The 21143-nt window shown below is 35.5% G+C and overlaps 1 protein-coding gene across 3 annotated transcripts in view; it reads right to left on the reverse strand.

The window, feature by feature from the left end:
- Window positions 1–4356: 4356 nt before the first annotated feature.
- TBC1D32 (TBC1 domain family member 32) overlaps window positions 4357–21143 on the reverse strand; it is an 82216-nt gene continuing 65429 nt past the window's right edge. For all 3 annotated transcript variants that reach the window (XM_061989771.1, XM_061989770.1, XM_061989769.1), the window contains 6 exons: window positions 13998–14067; window positions 13093–13208; window positions 11668–11822; window positions 9726–9866; window positions 7743–7931; window positions 4357–5000 (listed from right to left, as the gene is read on the reverse strand). In XM_061989771.1, coding sequence (XP_061845755.1) covers window positions 4881–5000; window positions 7743–7931; window positions 9726–9866; window positions 11668–11822; window positions 13093–13208; window positions 13998–14067 — 791 coding nt within the window. In that variant the 3' untranslated portion in view covers window positions 4357–4880. The remainder of the gene's footprint in view (window positions 5001–7742; window positions 7932–9725; window positions 9867–11667; window positions 11823–13092; window positions 13209–13997; window positions 14068–21143) is intronic.

Here is a 21143-nt window from a genome sequence, read left to right on the forward strand (position 1 = left end):
ATGTAGATGTTGAGACAGAAAATGTGTACATCTCAGTGGATGTTAGTTTCTTGAAAGAGAATAGCTAGCTGAGTAAAGAGAGAAATATAAATATTTCATTCAGCAAAACTGAATAGAGAAGTCTTCATATCAAAGGTAATACAGCACCTGAGCGAGTCTGTGGGTATCTGTTGCTACAGTAGTCATTTGGTTTTGGAATGTCGTCGGTCCAAGGAAGGTGTCATTCATTTTCCTGACTATCATCACTTTAAGCTCTACTTCAACCTACTTGTAACACGTGTCAACATCCTATTTCTGTCATAGCACACAATGGAATTTCATATTATTATAATGTATTAAGATTTAGCATTTACATATAATTTTTATGCACTATATGTTTTACAAAGAGTCTCTAATTAATCTTCTCAACACCTACATGGCCTCTATGAAATTGCAGTTGTTTTGCACGTGGGGAAACTGCAGCTGACTGAATTGCTGGAGACAATGAAAAAAGTGCTTTTGTAAGTAGCAGTACTAGCTACTCGGGCTATTTGCTTTGTATTTGTACTTGACTAATCTTCCCGATTATTGTGTACTGTATCTCTTTGCATTGATTTGATGCATTAGTGATGAAAGCCATTAAGGGTCATCTCTGTAGTGCCTCTCTTCTGTGTTGAGGGCTGAAGAATACAAAGTGTCAGCTATTTAGATGGCAACAGCCCCTGGGTTACTCAAATGATAATTTTCCTGCCAAATATCTGCTGCTGATAGAGAAACTGATGACTTAATAATTGGTGGCTTAATCAACGATGGGCTCCTTAAAAATGCATAGAATTTGCAGAAACAAATATGCGTTAATGTTCCAGTGTTATTCACCATCTGGATGTTTGTCACTTCATTGAGACATATGCCCAAAAAGCTATTTATATACATATATTAAAAAAAAGAGAGACTCCTATTAAGGTTAAAAGAACAGATTTTTATGGAAGTCTTTGCATTCTTTGACCCTGGTGTCAGGCAAATAAAATACTTGGTTCCATCAGACGTTGTTATAATTCTTTCCTCATACTTGCCAGCCCGTTTTATTTAAGTAGGTGAGCCAACACAGTTCACAAAAGTCCAAAGATATTTAAAACATTTTTTTTTATAGACAGGGAAAAAAGCTAAATCCATGAACTTATGAAATGCACAGTCATGAAAACAGAAATTAGAGGCAAAACCTTTGTCAGTGTTCCCTCTTAGCTTGCATATAATTACAGAAATTTCACTGCAGGTTCAAATGTATTTTATAATTTGAATATCTGTATGTGCTCACACATTCATTTTATCTACTGAAGTTGTTTTTCAAGAACTTCACATTAATGTTTGGTTTGTCTGACAGTAATGTGGCAATGATATTGGCTTCGTCTAAATTCAACATTTGTGGTTTCTGTTGGACTTATAAAACATTTGTTACATCACAAATCCTAATAAAAATATTTTTAGATTCCAGACATTCTGTTAAGAAATTTTATTGCAGGTGTTGATAAAACATGAAGTTTTCCTTACTTCTCTGATCAAATAAAGAACTACTTAGTGCTTAACTTTTACTATGTAACATCATCTAATAATGTTGGCTACACAACTAGAATGCATTTGGGGAGTTTATACTGCATAGTTACTAAACTAGCTACAGTGGGGATTTGACCAATTATGCTGGCTAATTACACTTCACAGTATAAAGATTTCTTCCTATAAGAATACAGATGATAAGTTAACTGTTTGCTAGAGAAGCTGAATCTTGTTTCACTTGATAAAGAAGCAATGTAATCGGAAACTGGTACTAAGGGTCTGATATTACAAGGTACTTCATCAACTTCCTATGCAAAATAATTACCAAGACCAAAACATCTCTTTAAAGGTAACTGCAGGAACAGGGCATTTCATTCCAAATTGAAGCAGTGTAATTATTACTTTGGTTGAAATGAAACTGAAATTCTAAGAAAGGACAGATCTAATAAAAAGATATATTCAGTATTTGCCTTTTAGAAACTCTGGCTCATTGAAGGCGGAAGCACACGTTTCAAGAAACTTCAGAATTACTGATCCAATTTTACTCAGGGGAATGTGTATCTCAGGGTGAGAACTGGCTTACCGACCAAGACTAAGCCAGAAATAATCTTGTTATCAAACAAGTGGTTAGGAACTTGACACTGATGACACTAGAGAATCTCTTACACCTTCGAACCATAACTGAGAATTTGTTGTCTTCTATGGGGCAGAACTTTTACTTCATCCAATTGCAAAACCTATTCAGAAGCTCTCAGTGAAGATGACTTTAGAGTGACACTACGGTTCCAACACAGGATGTTAAGACCTTAAATGAAAGTTAAGGCAGTTTCGTGGAAAGACTTTGTAAACCCCAGTGCTAAGTAAGTTTTGATGAAGGCTGAACTAGATGACAGCATGTCTGTGTTACCTGAATTTTTGAAAGTTTGGTTGTTTTTTTTTTTCAAATAACAGTTTGAAAAATGCATTAATGAACGGCACGTGTAGGGGAAAGAAGGGGAGGTGTCTTCTAAACAAAATCTCCCCTAAAGCCATTACTTCCTTTCTTTTGTTAAGTCAACTCTCACCCAAGATTTGCCTACTGACTGCAACACTTCTGAAAACAGACCACTTCCCATCTCTAAGACAGGAAGAGAAAATAAGTCATTGCCTAAGCAATGCTGGTAAGCCAACACTCAGTGCATGAGCAGGATTCCTTAGTGGGTTTCTTCACAGAGCCCTAAAGGAGCAAAGCACCAGCTTTAGAACCTCTCCAGGGGTTCCTTGAGCCATTCAATGTAAAACTATCATGCACCATAAAATTCTTAATAGATAATCTAGAAAAAGACAACGTCTGTGAAATAATTACAAAAAGGCAAACCCAGCCTTCAGACCAAAGCCTGAAATCATCAGTCAAAACTACCTGTATGGAAGAATAAGTATTGTAACATGTTAGTACTGTTACTCTGAGGGGAAAGCTGTGGGCCAGCAGGCAACAAATGCCAGTTCGGCACCTAGTGCAGTACAAATGAAAACAGGCAAGTGTGACTCACTTCATGGATGGGTGCTACTCCTCTGAAATGCTCCCAAAAGTTTTGCTCCAAGCTAGTCTTTAAGTAGGCTGAGCTAATCTCACTGTCTGAACTCTTTCAACATTCCCAATACTGAAAACAACTCATGAGACAGAGCTTCAAACCATTAAGTTCTACTGGTGAGGCAGCATGAACGAAACAGATGAAAGTCCACATTACTATTATGCCTCTTGTGGCGGAGAATGAAAAAAAGCAGAAGTTGTCAGAAATGGCAATAACTGGGAATTAAATTATCTTTAAGCACAGACGAAAAGCAGAGGAGGTCGTAAACCACAGAATTGAGGGGAAAAAACCCAAACTTCTTGAGAAAAGAACACGCAATCTACAAATACTATGGGGGGGGTACATGAGTGAGATAGGAAGGGAAGCTTGGTGATGGGTAGATCATACCCAACAGACCACACTTTTTCTCCTCTCTCAAGACATTAGTATAATAAATGTGAGAATAATTTTTAATAACTGCTCTAATTCTAGATTTTTTTTCCACGTGACTATGCATTTCTGCAGTTAGTAAGTTGTCACCTTAAACCTCTACTTTTAATTGAACCTCACGTGAGTGTCGTAAGGTTACATTTCTGCTTGGTACTTCTTTTTATAAATTTTGATGTACATCTGACTGACTGTATGAAAAATACTAAACAGCCAGAGGAACATCCTTTGATTACTTGCAAATAGTGAAGGAAGCCCTCTTGCTTGTCAATAACTGCAATTTTGAACAAAGACATTTATGAATTCTTGACAAACCAACTGTAGTATTCATTTTAGGAACACATCATCTGAGCATTTATAGACTCAACTATTAATTGGTGCACAAATATATACTGGTTTCTTAAATAATGTTCAATGATATATACAATGTGGAAAAGAAAACCACCAGAATGTTTCCTCAGCTGCCATTACCCAAAAGCTATCCTTACAGCAAATGGGATCCCATCTTTAGGATGGGAACCTCAAGAAAACCATGTTTCTTTTTAATGAAGTTGAACTGTTACCTACACTGCCCTGGTGGCAGGAAATATCTACCAATCTTAACTTTTGCTTTTCATTGATGATGAAAGGCAAGCACAAATGAAGCTTCTCATTAGTTTTTTGTTTCTGAACAAAACCGGAGTCTTTAGAAATGATCGTTTTCCAGAGACATGACAAGCAAGTCGCTCAAGTACTTCTCTTTCACTTACACAGACAGCCTACATTAAAAATAGATGACTTAAGACATTAAATGATTCTTTAAAAAAAAAAAAAAAACAAACCCCAAGAGTATCAGTCTTTTATTTATTGCACGTATTTGAACGCCTCATTTTCTCATCTTTATCCACAAAGCCGGAACAGCTGTGTACAGGAAATTTGTTTTCCATTTGTTGACTTTTCATGCATATGAATACACATTAGCAGTTGATTCAGAGAATCACTTTGTCAGACCCTAGCAAAATATAAAGGGTTTAGGACTGTGCCACAAGAAGGTGACAAAATGCAATGAGCTGGGAACAGGTTAAAGTTTTTATAAGGGAGTTCTAAGGAAGATACCTCAGCATCCTACAGGTGGGTTCTCAAGCTGCCTCCTGCTAAATGAAAATGAGGCTGCACATGCAGAAAAACGTGGTATTTTAGGTCATCAAACTTAGATTAAGTTCTTCTGTAAAAAATATATTTTGAAAACTCTCCTTATTTATTTTACAGTATGTATATTTACAGTCTGACTTCTTTTAGGTGAGATTAATAGATCAATAAATCATCCTTTTAAAGGATGCAACCAAAACTGAAAAAAGTGCTTGCTTGCTTCTTCTATGTGTTCTGCACTCTTATGCTCCTCATGTCTTTCAGCAGCATTGGTCTATAGATCGCCTCCAGGCTTTCCATGTATTCCAAATAATCACTCACTCGAAATCCATAGAGTGGTTCTTCCTGCACAAATACACAGAGAAAACATTTATTAGCTAGGAAAAAAAGATACGCAATTCAAATTTAATAAATTCCAGCCTTCTAAAGATAGCTCTTTTAGTTCTGTTTGTCACAGTCGGGGAGTTTAAAATACACACACTTTGTTACATTTCATGTAGAAATACAGAATTGGTAGTATCTGCTTCCTGACAGTTCTTTCTAATTAAGTCTTGGTAACAGTTTTCTTCAGTGGGTACTGTTCATCTCCTTTTTGAAGGACATCATATAATTATTTTTAAGGAAAACAAAGTAAGCTTTAAGAAGGCAAAGCCAGCTCCTAAAATATACTTTTAAAACATTTCTATACCAGCACATACCATGATATAAGTTTGTTAATGTGGCTTTTATATCTAACTAGATTTTCAATAAAAATATAGATACTTATTTTTAAAATAAATTATAAAGTAAGATGTTTATGAAGTGCTTAAATACAAAACAAATAGACACCTCTGCGTCACCACAAATGATTCATTCTTACTAATTCCAAAACACAGAACTTGTCCTCAGGAAAAACAAATGAGCAGGTCATGTTCCTTCTCATGGCTACTACATCAGAGGGAGGAAACGACACAGAATGTAGGACCCCAAAGAATAGTCTAGTTAAAATGGGTGAATTTGTTGCTACTTTGAACTGGAACAACCTGTGTGTCCACTGTCTACTATGCAGTATTATGGTTGTTGGTAGCATGTGCTGCAAAAATGGAGCCAGACAGTCCTTGGGGACACATGTTGTATCTGCTGGTGTATTGACTATGCATCTCTGCTAAGTAGAATTCTCCTGTGAGCATCTACTCAGGCTTGGAAGGCTGCACTTTGGCATCTGAATAAGAATTTTAGATGGCCTCTGTATTTCTTCTCTCCTACTCACAAGGGAAAGTAAAGGCATGATTTTTAACTTCTAAGCTGCTAGTCATACACTGTGTTGACTACAAGTGGAAAAGGATATTGACTCCAACAGAGAAATGCAGTAGATATCTCATTCTTTCTCTCTTTTACTGTTAAAATTGTCAGATTCTATATTGATTATTAAAGCATAGGCCAGCAACTTAGTTGTCAGTAACATGGCTCATGTTCATAGAAAATGAAGTGAAGAGTAGCAAAATTACTCCTAGAAGAGAAAGACATACTGGCCTGTGTGCAATTACAAGTCATAAACCATGAAGCCCCAGTTCCTCTACTTTATTCAAATTAAATCAATGAAACCAAGATACTCAAAGAGCTTTACTGAGTAAACACTATTATGTAAACAGTTACACTTCTCCATGCACGTGTAGATATAAAACTACACATCTTCAATCCACAAAAAGATTAATAAAAGTCCAAACAATAAATTTAATATTCAGTTAATCACTCATCTCAGCCACCAGAAAGAATCAGAAAAAGGGAAAAAATATTCACAGATGATTTGTTACTTTTAGTTTCTGGAAATGTAAATTGTGGAGTAACAGCAGATGATCCCTTTGATAAGTGGTCATCTAGATTTTATCACTACAAGGACACATTGAAAGGGTGATTGTTGTACTTGTTTTAAGTGCTAGGCATAATAAATGTCATCTGAATTGAAAGCAAAGTTGTCTCCAACTTCTTTTTTTCATGTGTAAATGAAAGTATATTTATAATTTAAGAAAATTTTTAATTTAATAGCTACTTGGAACTGCTTATTAGACAATAGCAACAAAAGCCTATTGCTGTCAAGTCATCAACTTTTCATTACAGATATAGAGCATGTTAAAAGCTTAAAACCAGAAAGTACTATTAGATCTTGGAAGGACAATAAGCAACAGGACTTGTTCGTAGAGCAAATGACCACTGCTAGTATAAACTTTAAGATGTGAAATTACATTAAAAAAAAGGTAAAATGAATTCTCAAAGGTAGCTGTGTTGAGTTTTTTCTTTAACTTGGATTATGTTCTCAGAACAATTTATACCTCCACTTTTAAGAGAATTGTTCCACTACAGTAATCCAAATTTCTGAATGTTGTGCTGAGAAATAGGCTAAAACTTGAAAATGAATTTAGTTATTTCAATAAAAAGGCATAAGACTAACACTTTTGTAAGTATTAAATCCAAGTAACATCACATCAAGCCCATAATGTAGCTGAAATTGAATGGATAATAAATACAATGACAAAATAATGTTTTGACAGAATAATTTTAACTGAGAGAAAAAAAAAAGACCAGAGAAAAAAGTAAAAATGGCTCTGTGAAGTAGAGTGAACCATTTATTATCTATTTATGACTGCATCCATAGCCAAGCAGTACCCTGTAAAAAGAATCCAATAAACAAATGTAATTTATAATACAGTAAATAATATGAAATTGTGAGGTTGGTTGGATAGTGACTGGCATCTGCTAAAAATAATAGCTCATTGAGCTTTATGTCATGTCTCTTTAAGCTTCGGTAGAAGACCACTGTGTAAACTCACCCTTTTGGAGAACATCTAGATTATTGAGACAGGAATCACACCGAGCGCACTGAATCAAATGCACTCATGACTTAATGTGGCTATTTGCTTAGGAAAGCTGTTCTCCAGAAAATACTATTCCACTATTTTCTGCTAGGAAGTAAATAAAATTAAATCATTTTTTCACTCACTTAAAATCAATAACTGAAATTCAGTAAGGGCTTCAGATTAACATACACATTCAGTATTGAGCACTTTGCTTCCCTTCAGCCACTGAACAATGAAAAAAAGAAACCCTTACTTTAAGGAAAACCTGGAGATCTTGGGCTTCAGTGTGCTTCAGGATATCTTGCTGAAGGTGTCTGAACACAGAAATACACAAATATATTTGATAATCGGGACCGAGGAAAATACACAGAGCAATGTAGTGACAGATCTCACTCCAGTCCATGTAATTCCAGAAACACTGAGTTATCCACAGCAGACAAATCTAGATGAGAATGAAATAATGTATAATTAATGTAGACATAACTGATCAGCTTTATATCATAACTTTTCTATATCACAGGTTCTTTTTCCTATAACATTATCTATGAAAATAAAAGAGAGAAAGTGCAAAAGAAGCCAAGAAACACCATTTCTTAAATCACTGCTTCTGAACAGGCTTCCAGTGAGTTCTGCTAAAAGCAACACCCTGCATCTGTGCACCTCACTTATCTGAGAATATTCTGTAAGCTCCTGAGGTTGAGACATAAATCTGAAAGTCCAATGAATGCAAAGATGATTATTTTAAAAGAATTTTTAAAAATATTTCACCTAAAGAGTGCGGAGGGTGATTAAGGTGCATTAAATGTGGACTTTTCTTTAAAGTCCTTTACTTTATAAATGAATGTTACGCTCTTCTCTAAGACATCTTTTTATTTAACGAAGTAGTTATGGAACACACATAGTGACTCCTTTTTGCAGTTCTAAATCACAATGTATTAAGATGTGTACAGCACATTTTGTTCAGTTCTAGATCACTAATCTTCTGCTAATCAGTCCTTAAAGTGTTTAAATACATGCAGCAGCAGAAGTACCAAGCTTCTAATTAGATGACAGCAGCCATACTCCGGCATTAAATCTGTTTCCAGGTATTTATTGATGCACACAAGCACTTAAATACATCACAATTGTTTTCACAGTTCAGGGTTTGTTTTTAATCCTGCAGGAGAACTGCAAAATCACACAGAAGATTCAGTGGCATTTCAGTAACACTGTAAATTTAAAAAAAATAAAATCCCCAAACAAAAACCCTTGTCAGCAGTTTAGAAGAATAACTAGTCTATTACAAATTGAGTGCAAACAATATAAAAACCATAGAGTATAACTTACACAAGAATAGTCAAGGAAGAAGTGATCATCTCTGTGTCGTTTTCCATCCCAAAATCGGAACCTTATTATAAGCGTCTCATTCCTATCCTGAGATAAAGTCCCTCATTCATCAACCTCCTCCCCTTAAAGACCAAATCCTGAACTATCTTAAGCAATATCTGCACCACACTGGCATCTTCCACCATTAAGAAATCTCTCAAGTGGCAAATCTTGTGGCAAAAAGGAATTCCAAAGGCATAAGATGAAAATGATTTGTCTGGCCTTGGAACAGCAGTAAGCTGGTGAGAGGGCCTTTGCACTGGCAATCTAATTCATTACTGCATGAAGCTCTTTACGCCTCATCATGACTGTAGTCTTCACAAGTAATGCTCCTTCTATAGCACCCCATAGTACCAAAGAATTGTACTAAGTCAAATGAAAGCTAATATTATGCATAAATATTCTTATATTCTTCTTCAGTAACATCTCTTTAATACAAAAGAACTGTGTGTTACCAGATGCAACAGTTATGGTAGCCCAGATGGAATTAATTTTGCTCTAATATTATCTGAAACGCTGTCCAAAATGACTCATTTCCCTGCTATGGAAAATGTAGGAAATTTCAAGTAATAAGACTTTTATTTTTAATTTTAAATCTGAAGGTTTAGGTTGTATTATCTTTATCAACTTTTCTGCATCAAGATGTAATGGAAGGTCATCAACACACTATCATTATTCTACCAAAGTCAGTTGCTTTTTTTCTTCAGATGCTCTAAGTCACTGTGCATTCAATATTACCTCCTATCACCAGTTTCGTAAGCACCATAAAATATGCTGTATAGGAAAACCACAGTAGTTCCTGAACATCCCTGATTCTGTAGATTTAAGTTAAAAAAAAATGATGATACTTTGATATGCTTTCCTCAGTTACCTGGGACGGAGTGAAACCAGACATGTGGAAGGCTGAAAAGACAAGTGGCAACTCAGCTTTCAGCAACATTTCAATGTGGTGAGCACTGCAAAAATAGATGGGATGGATGCCAGATTCCACTGTGGTAACAGGCAGTTGCATCTGATTAACAATAAAAACAACAACATTAACAACAGTAAAACAGAGGAAAAGGATTATAGACTACAAAAATGTGTTATTTTAAAATACCTCAGTGAATATAATGTATAAAGATATCCACATTTAGTTGTAAGACGTGTCATCCCAGTTATTTTAAAGACAGGAAACAGAATAAATAAAATGCTGTAATACCATCAGGATAAACATGTAGATAAATTAAGGAAAATTAAAAGTCAGAAACTAATAATAAATAATTCCTGGCTATTAATTAATGATAGTATTGATTTTTATAGCTACTAATTAATTAATTATTAATTAAATACATCCTGGCTATTCTATTGCATTAACAATCTAGTTCTTTATTGCATGTACAGTTTAATTGTCAAAGCAGAGATGGGAAAATTGGGCTTTTTTAAAACAAAAGAACAGGAGGAAAAAAGTCTACTTTCAATTCTTTTCTTCCTCATTTACTGGTGGATAGAGTGAACCTTCAATATTTGAAGTTGTTTTCTGAATGCATGTTTCTTTGCAGTATGTGTGGCTGCTATGAGTGAAATTCTTTTTTGTGCAGCAATTGGAACAGAGGTTTTATCAGTACTGGAAACTCTGAATGTCAGTGTCTGGTTTCCACGTAATGAATCTTTGGCTTCATGCTGAAAGGTCAAAGTACATTTTTTGGAATTTTCCTCTTTACTGAGGTAGGCAGCATCACAGTCCAATGGCTGGATAATTCCTCATTCATATTCTGACATTTTACTGTAGTTTACATTGAAGTAGTTATGCAAATAGGTCAATTACTGAATTTTCTCTTTGTGTTTTCAAGATATATTATCATACATCTTGAATAAATAAATCATTTAGGTATTGAGAATGAATGTTAGCCCTGAAGCAACCTGCCTGCAATGCTGCTGAATATGACACTGAAGTGTTCAGCACAGATGGTGTTCAGCACAACCATACTCACACAATGGAGCAAAATGTCACTGTACTGGAACAACCCCAGGGCTGGACTCAATGCTCTGAGTGACTAATATGGTCACTTCTGGTGACTGAGTTATATTAATACAGAAGCTTGTATGCAGAAAGAGGTACAGAATCTAAATCATGCTTCTTGTATCTCAGAGTTCTCTAGTAAAGGCTACAGTTGTTTTATGGTTTACGTTCAAAACATTAAAGGCAACGTGACAATGTGTAAAGTCAAACCTGAAGGATTTCACTTTTAAAATAGATGGAGTCACCCTAATGGACTAGATGATCTCTAAAGCTCCCTTCCAACCCCTACCATTCTATGATTTTATGATTCTATGGAAATGATGTTTCCTATACTACAAACTTGATCCAAAATACTAATAATTTAAAACAGTCAAGCATTCGGTATTTGGGCAGTAATAATGCTTAACATTTACTAAATATGTTTTAGTGTATTTGGTACATTTTCAAACTGAGAATTTCACTAAAAAAACTGAAACACTGTACTAATTGAAAAAATGTTATTCAATAATATCACAGCCTTCACACATAATTTAATGTAACTAATGAAGTTTATTTTACTGACAGCTCTAAAACTCAATAACATTGCCTTTGCTATCAGTCCAATTGCTATTTCACTACTTTTAAACAACCCTTTGAGCAAATGTCAAATCTATTTTTTCTAAAGGAATTTTTCAGGGTCATGTATTCAGTCAGAGGGCTTCAATGAAAACTTAATGTATTAAAAACCACTCAAACCTAAGGAAGTTGTTAAAATCTCCTTCAGAATCTCTCAAAGTCTCCTTTCAGAAAGAAAGAGCTTTTAAATTCTCACAGATAAATGCAGTCTTGGTAGCCAAAGGAACGCCGAAACCAGAAGACGTGAAAATCGCTGAAGAAATGTCAGTGTCCTCTCTCCTTCCCCTGACATTATGAGGAACATAGAAGAGGCAAACCAGTCATAGCCAGCACAGGGCTCCCGCAAGCAGCCTGTGTGAGAAGGTTAAGGAACTCAGCAGAACTCTCCTCCTCACTGCCCTGCAGGAACTGCAGCCCTCGTCCTCCCCAGGCCCATCCACACAGAGGTAAGAGCTGCTTTGTGAGAGATGGGATAAGGAAGATAGAGCTGCACAGAAGGCAGCTTCTCGGGGCATGGCTGCCTCTCAGATTGAATCAAGAGAAATCATTTAAGCTATTGTCCCTATACACCAAGTCAAGCCCAATCAACAAACGTATACAAAAAGTAAGTAAATGCAAAAGGCCCCATACAAAAATAAGTGTGCTTAATATGCAAGAAATGAGAATTGTGGAAAACAGGAGTCAAGAATATGGGGAAAAAAACTACAAAGTTAAAAAAAAAAAGCTTTAAAAAAAGATATTTAGCATATTTTGACTAAAATACCAGAAGTGTATTTTAATAGGGATAAGCAAGTCTAATATCTGAAGAATATAGCAAAGTACAGGCTGGAGATTGACCTGCTGGAGAGCAGCTCTGCAGAAACAGACCTGGAAGTCCTGGTTGACAATAAACTATGAGCCAGCAATGTGCCCTCATGGCCAAGAAGGCCAATGGCATCCTGGGATGCATCAAGAAGAGTGTAGCCAGCAGGTCAAGGGTGGTTCTGCTCCCCTCTACTCTGCCCTGGTGAGGTCTCATTTGGAGTCCTGTGTCCAGGGACAGAGATCTTCTGGGGAGAATCCAGTGCAGCTCCACCAAGATGATCAGGGGACTGGAGCATCTTCGTTATGAAGAAAGACTGCGGGAACTGGGACTGTTCAGCCTTGAGGAGACTGAGGGGGAATCTCATTAATTACTTACAAGTATTTAAAAGGTGTATGTAAAGAGGACGGGGTGGCACTTTTCTCTATTGTATCTAGTAACAGGACAAGGGGTAATGAGAAGAAGCTGGAAAATAAAAAGTTCCATTTCAACATAAGAAAAAAATATTTCACTGTGAGGGTGATGGGGCCCTGGCACAGGCTGCCCAGGGAGGGTGTGGAGTCTCCTTCCTTGGAGGTCTTCAAGACCTGCCTGGACGCGTTCCTGTGTAATCTGATCTAGGTGGGCCTGCTTCAGCAGAGGGGTTGGACTCTAAAGGTCCCTTCCAACCCCTACCATTCTATGATTCGATGATAGGGCTATTTGGTTTATTTTTTACAAAAAGTTTCACAGCAGATCTAAGAGTCAGAAGTCAAAACACTGAGTTCAAATTCCATAGGTATTTTATGCACTATAATTTATGCCTTCAAGAAAGGATACAAAGTGAGGATTCCACAGTCCTTTGCTGTTGTTTCAGAAATTTCTCACAACTCATTAGCACAACACGCAGCCCATTTTCAGCATCTTCTTTTAGCAAGTTTAGATATTTTCCGTATCTAGTACAAAAAGTTAAAATCTAAACTGTTTAAAGGTAAATAATTTTTTTAATTCCTATATAATAGGAGTGAGAAAGATAAGCTGTCATAGTGTTGTTCATCACAGACACTATATGTTGTAGACATAAACGACTTAATAAAATCTATTATGCTTTAGCTAGTAAGGACACACACCAAATATCGCTACTCACAGTTACAGCTCCTCACCTACATTCCTTTTCATTCAGTTTTAGAGACTGCAATAGGAAAGACCAAGAACTCTAATACACGTGACTTGTTTTCTTTACACACATTACCTAGAACTCCACCTTAGGATATTGCATGTGTAATTATTAACAGAATTCAAATATTAATGCTAAAGATAACAATTTGTGGAAGTACAAACACATTAGCTTTTCCTTCATCACAGCTCCACAAATTACCAGCCAAATAAAATGTTTAAATGGCATATAACTAAGCTTAGCTAAACTGAACTATTTAAAGAAGTAATGTGAAGGAAAAAAGGACACATAACTCAAGATAATGAAATTCTACAGTAAATCTTACTAACAAGTTATAATTGGCCTTTACAACAATAAAGGATAATAACCTATATAATCTGTAAAGATAATTTAATTATGCATTAACATCTTTTTCATTTTCAAAGATAGAATTCATTTTCTTAAATATGATCTTTAGATTTAAATAGCATAAAGCACTGAGATGATGGATTAAGTATTACTAAAGTCATTCCAGGAAAATCAAACAAATTCTAGAAATACACTAGGGAAATATTTTAACACCATATACCTGACTGTCATTTCAACGCCAAGCTGCTGCACGGATGAAAGGTTTTCATTTTTCACATCTGCATCTAAGGCTAAAACGAAAGAAAAAATATAATAATAAAATATCATGATAAATATTATTTTAACTGAATACTAATGTAAAGCTTTTATATACTAATACCAATTCTGGAGTACTCTTTCTTATTTGAAATGAGTTTAGTGGCGTTTGCAAAGGAAGGATCAAGAACCTGCATTCTTCAGATTTATTTTTAAATTAAAATAATCTTCTTTATAAGGAAATGTTCACTGTTAGCATGGTTATCAAGCAGCTTTACAGCACCATGTAAACAAAACCCATCTTTTTCAGAGCCATTTCTTAGAAGAGATTTATCCTTTCTGGAGAAGAAATCAGACAAAGCAGCATTTTCTGAACTACAGTGGCCTTTAAGTCTATTAGCTGTAAAATAAACTTTACTAATGAAAAATCTATTTTAATATGAATCACAGAAAACTTTATAACCAATAGATTTTTAAAATCATGTATTTCTATGCACTGTTCTTTCAACACAGTAATATATAGTCCTTTTTCTGCATTTGTTAATTTAAAAATCCAAGTTAGACAAACCAATAATTAATCTGTTGCAAGATTTTCTCAAAATTTGAAATTCTAAATTAGTCTAAAGATGAAGCATTGTTTCTCTCATGTCCATATACCATCTGAGACAACTACATTTCAGAAAAAAAAAATGACAATTTTGAGTTACAAAGCTGAGGGCTTAAAACCTTTAATATACTTCTTTCAAAATTGCTTTCTAAGTTTTAAAATCATAGAATGGTAGGGGTTGGAAGGGACCTTTAGAGATCATCTAGTCCAGCCTCCCTACAGAAGCAGGTCAACCTAGATCAGGTCGCATAGGAACGTGTCCAGGTGGGTCCTGAAGACCTCCAAGGAAGGAGACTCCACACCCTCCCTGGGCAGCCTGTGTCAGGGCTCCCTCACCCTCACAGTAAAATATTTTTTTCTTATGTTGAAATGGAACTTTTTATGTTCCAGCTTCTTCCCATTACTCCTTGTTCTGTTACTAGATACAATAGAAAAAAAGAGATGTCCTAACCTTCTAAAAACCCAAAGAGATGATTGAAACAGTTCCTATATTTTTGCATTTCCTATTCCAAGTCACCTCTTTACTCAGGCTGCAGTTACCACACTAAGATAATTCATCTTCAGGTTCCTGAGTGCAACTGTGAAGGCAAGAGGAATACTTCCAGAAAGCAGGGGGAATTTGAATGAGAAGGCTACGACTACTGGATAATTTAGACCTGCCATGACCATATTTCATGACAGGAGAGAGCCAAGCATTAGAACAACCTATAAACCACAATGAAGCCCTCTGTCTCCATTTTGCGGTGGATCCTCCTGTGGGTAGCAATGTAGGAACTGATAGCCCATTCCAGCAAGGATGTAAGAAGGAACAGCTGTATCTCAACCCACAATCTGAGCCCAGTTTCCTCTCTATAACAGCTTACAGCAAGTACTGAAAGCTTATTTCACAGGACACAAATTATTTCATTGATTCTCACTGCCTTTTCTTCTCTGCTGTAATAATTTCTTAGTTGCTGAGAAGGCTTTTCTCCTAATCAGTTTTCCTTTCAACACTTAATGTGAAATATCATAAAATTAATATACGAGTTTGGATGGAATAATAACACTATATTACACAATACCTCATCAAGCCAAAAGCTTGCTTTTGTGCACCACTGTGTTTGATATAATCAATGCTCCATACACTAAGCAGTCAACTTGCTGCCAATCCGTAATTCACAATGGGAACACCCAAACTCTGGTTCTTCGTCCTGGGTCAAAAGTTTTGATTTTCCATTCTGTTTACCAATTGTTAGACTGTGAAGATTAGGCTTTATAAAACTCTAAGGTCATTTAGAATACAGAAAGGACCATTTCCCACTGATTAAAAACTGGATCTAGAAACCTTAAATGCTTCATTACACATAGAAAATTCTTATTAACAATAAGCGGAATACTGAAATAGTGCATATTGCAAACCATGGATAAGCAGTTGACTAATAAGCTCACAGGAGTATGTTGTGATTGTACTATTGTAATGATGCTCATATCTCTCATTTAATACACTTGAGATGTATTTATCAATACATCTGATATAACTGTCTTGAAACACGAGGGTTTTCATAACAAAAGGCATCAACAGATCAGTTTTCTAAATAAGAATGCTGTTTATCCTCAAACAAAGGACAGAGCACCTCCCTGAACACTGAAGTAGGTAACATGATACAGCACTGTGGTTATTACTAAATGGAATGTACAACATGCTTTGGCAGCTTTGTTTTTATTTCGCTAATAAAGCAAAAAAATTCTAAGTCAAACAGGTATTTTATACTCCTTTCTTTAAAATGTAAAACACTGTAAAATAAAAATTAAGCCAAAATTAAACTAGTGACTTGAATGATACCAGAATCCTTTAGGAGTTGATTTCCAGTTTTTTAAGCGTATTGCAGTCTCATTCTAAAAATGCATTTTAAAACCCACAGCAGTATGAAAGATTTTTAAGTGTAAATGGCATATTTTTTAACCATTTTTAGCCGTGAAACTGCACTTTCTATTATCATCGTGTTATACAGACTTCAGATAAGCTAATCATAACACATATTTGTATGCCTGCTCTCAAATCTTTTTAACAATCCACTATTTAACACAATGTTCATTCAAAAGAGAAAACACATACTTAGAAACACTGGGGATTGTAAACTATTGTCAGTGATGTTTATACAAACAAACAAATCCTCATGAAGAATCGCAGAATATGATCTTTTCCTACAGTAAAGAACAAATTCTTTTTATGACTTGCTGATCTTCATCTTCTTTCTAATCTTTCTACCTCTAAATCAAATTTACTGTTCCACAGAGAACCAAAAAGAGAGAATTAGGACCTCTGCTACTTGGGTAGAGGGATCAGTAAGCATGAAGAGCAAGTTAAAAAAAAAAACAAAGAGGGTGACTTGTCTGACCTGGTTCAGTTAGCCTAAATCTGGTGTTCCTAGCTAAGGAATGTCTCACTGTCATTGCCTATCTCATCTTCATCTTCAAAGAGAAGCGATCTTGTGCATCCTGGATAGTTCCAGATGCCAAATATATGATCCTGGGGAGAAGTAGAGATTAACTACTGTTTACAAGCCCTTTCCTTATTTATTTATTTATTGAAGAACAAAATCCAGTGATGGAAAGTAATTTAAAAATTTTAATCTTCTATCAATAGGAAAAGATGGGCTGACTGTCTTCCACGGTTTTTATCTTCCAGGTCTTCCTTCAAAACTCTGAGCAATCATACATGTCAAAAGGAGTTAGGAGGAATGGGAAGAACAGGATGAAGGGCAGACAGGGAGTAACTCTTTAAGCAATCTTGGTGTTTCCTTTTTTCAGAGTCGTGACTGATCATTCGTACTAATTGATCATTCGTACTATCTCTGACCATGCCCATTTCAAGCACCTCAATGGGCAGCACTATTGTGTAGCATTCAGGAGCACAAAAACAGACATCCCACAAGGCAGGATTTGCAAAGGCAATTACATATTATTATTATTAAACTCAATCTATACCTACAAACACTTCAGAGTTAACTAGCACACACAGTCTAGTAGTATTCTTCCTGTTCAGACTAGATTTCAATCAGTTTTACAATTCATATGAAATATTGCTTTCTTATTCATTTTCCTGTCTTACCAATGAAGATGCTTTTATTTGTTTAAGTCAGAAAACAGGCTACATTGCATTCATAGCGAAATGACAGGATGCCAAGATGAAAGAGCTTTATGGCATATTTCACATAAAATGATCATCAGGTAAGAATTCATTTATTTTCCTGTTTATCTGCAGTTATCCCAAAGAAACTACTGGTTTCCCTCTCTTGTTAAGTGAAGGAAACAACTAAAGCAGTTGCTCACATAACAGAGTCAGTTTTTCACTTCCTGATGCCAAGGTCAAATGTTTTTACAGCTACCTTTACAAAATGTTGATGAATGTTGGATTTTAACTTCAGTGATGGTAAGAAAGATTCATTTTCTTTGTATGGATGGAAAATAGTTTTGATTCAAAGGAACCATGTAAGCAAAACCACTGCAAATAGTTCAAATTTCCACGAGGCCAGAGCTACCTGCGTTAATTCCTGCAGGTGCTTCAAAAATCTTCAAAGTATGTTGTTAGGTTTGCTATCAGATCTCTAGACCTTGGCTTTGTCCATATAAACTGAAATTGTGGAACTCTCAAAATATTTTTTTTCCTTTTTGTCCTAACAAACAAAAAGCATTATTTTTTTACTTACTGTTCAATAAGTACGTGAAAATTGACACTGTCAGTGGGCAGGTGTCTAAGCAGTCAGTACTGTAAAATCCTTTTTTGTCAGTAGCTCCCTTCACTCTTTCTGATGTCCTTAATGAAAATTTTATATTTTAAAATATTATTTGGAGTGGGAGCAGAGCTGATGTTGGATGTTTATCATTATATTATCTTCTGATGTTTTGCTTTCATTTTTTTGAAGGTGTCATCTCCTCCACCAGGCTCCTCATCTAGAGCAGTTCTGACAGTCTGAATCTTACATTCTGTGTTAGAATTATGTGTGAAGAGATCTCATTTCAAAGAAAAGTATTATTGTGGCTGGAGCTGAACCATGAAATGTAAATAAGATACAGGAATAATTGCTGGATTATGTTGTTGGCTTCTCATCAGAGCTGGATAATCTCATGTGAAATTGAAAGTATCTGTTATGTCATAAGTACGCTTATAACAATGTAAGATCCAATTATTAACATCTAGAACTTCTTCTTTATGTATTGATCACCACAAATACCTAAGCTATTTTTGAGAGCAACATCATTAAGAATGAGATAATTTTTCAGTTAAGTTACATATAAACTGGCAAATGGTAAAATGCTTTTTGCTAACAGCATTTTTAACATGAGCGCCCATCTTTAAAGAAGTGCAATCACCAAATGATGTAGGAAGATGGGAAGAATGCCCTTCTTATTCCTTCTCTTCCAGCCTAACTTGGAGTTGCTTCCTGTATTCTCATTTGCCACTCCTGATTTGCTCTATACTGATAGCATCCCATTGGTGTTATTAAAATTTCTCAGTTCATTACCCAATCCACCCAACCATTAGAAGATTAAGAGCTCATTAGGTTTTTTTCAGATGGAGAACTTAGCCTCATCTAGAGAATGACACCATGACATCCGAGTTTTATGGCTAAGACTTGAAATCCCTAAGCTGTTATCCTTTCGGCAGTAAACAGTGGAGGTGTTTCAAAGTCTGGTGGAAATAAAGAACTCAACTGCAATATGTTCTACTCAACCAGAGCTACTAAAAAAAACAGATGATCCTGAAAGTTCATAGCATTTCCAGATTTGGTCAGTCTGCAATCCACGGTGGAGATCAATTAAAAATCACAGAATCACGGACTAGTTTGTATTGGAAAGGACCTTAAAGATCATCTAGTCCCAGTGCCCTTGTCATGGACAGAGACACAGGGACACTGGACTAGGTTGTTCAAAGCCCTATTGAATCTGGCCCTGAACACTTCCAGAGATGGGGTATCCACAGCCTCCTCACCACATTCACAGGGAAGAACTTCCGCCTGATATCTATTTTAAATCTACACTCTTTCAGTTTAAAGCCATTATCCCCTGTCCTATAAATGTTGTTTTGGTTTTGAGGGGTTTTTGAAGAAGAGGAATAAAAATAGAGCAAACTAGAAAGTATCAGTTCTGGGAAAGTGACAGAGAGAGTTCATTAACATTTAACATACATATTGTGTGCTGTTTTACTCCTCTGAACCCATAACCCAGCAGAATCATGGCTGCTAGCAGAAAGTAAACTTCAAGTAAGATTTGTGTTACTGTTTATAATTAAACACTGCAACTTCATAGTGTTTTATCAGATATTTTTCCTTCTCTCTTATCTTAAAATGTCAACAACATAAACTAATTCCATTTTTCTGTATTTGCAAATTTTATAATAGACTGAAATCCTGAGGGATTTCACAGCAGATGGACGACTGTGTTATTTTAATTACAACTACCTACAGGTTTAGAAAGCTGTCATTTTTTAAGATAATCGATTTCTCATTTCAAGAAACATAATAAATACTGAATATCCATGCATTGTATTGAGCCTACTTTCACGAAAATTGGGGCTTCTCTTCATTAAAATTAAACAAGTATTAGAAACTGTTTTTCAGTTCCTCAGACCCAAATTTATTCAAGAGGCTGGTGGACACACACAATTGCCAAAATATATAAAAAATTATATATATATTGTTCTCCAAAGAAATGTGAGATAGACATTGCTCAAGACAGAAAAGAAAACTACACTTGGGCCTTTCATATCATTGGAGAATGAGTGATACTTTGAACTGTGACCTAAAAAGAGACATACACAGAGGAGCAAGAGAGGAAGCCTAGGTTTCATATAAATCATTTAAGTCATGTAGACATTTTGTGAGCTTTTAAAGGGAACCACTGAAAACATCATTTGAATTGGGAAGTACCAGAAATATGTAAATGACAAATCTTATGAGTCCACAGAAAGATTTTTGATCCTCATTATGCCTCTGGAGAAGTTGAAAATTAAATGACAAACTAATGCAGGACAACAAAAAACCCTCTAAGGATCTTTTAAGGAAAAGTAAAACAGTGACAGAAATAACCGTCACTTCAGCAGCTCTCTTCATTAAGAGAGACTCTCAAATAAAATTAAGAGTATTCTGTTAGCATGCTTTCAGAAGGCAAAGGCCACTAGATAAAAGAAAGCAAGCCTCTAAATTACTAAAGGGGTTTTATGCCTTGAAACTTCAAAGGCAAGTTTCAAGTCTCCAAGGACACTATATTTGCATCCTATGGATGTAGGATAAAATATCAGTATAAATAACACCATCTCCAAAGCAGGCTTGGTTCTCCAGAGTTAGTGGCAGAATAAGACTGAATTAAAATCTATGAGAAAAGTCCTGGACAGACAGTAAAGAATGAAAGTGCATTTTCCAGCAGATATTAACAATGCTTCTAAGTCTTCCCATTTTGCAAGTGTTTCAAAGCACTAAATGTATTATTTTACACTCAGGATAAATTAACTTTATCATTCATCTT

This window comes from Colius striatus, chromosome 2 (assembly GCF_028858725.1).
Source record: "Colius striatus isolate bColStr4 chromosome 2, bColStr4.1.hap1, whole genome shotgun sequence".
Taxonomy (NCBI): Eukaryota; Metazoa; Chordata; class Aves; order Coliiformes; family Coliidae; genus Colius; species Colius striatus.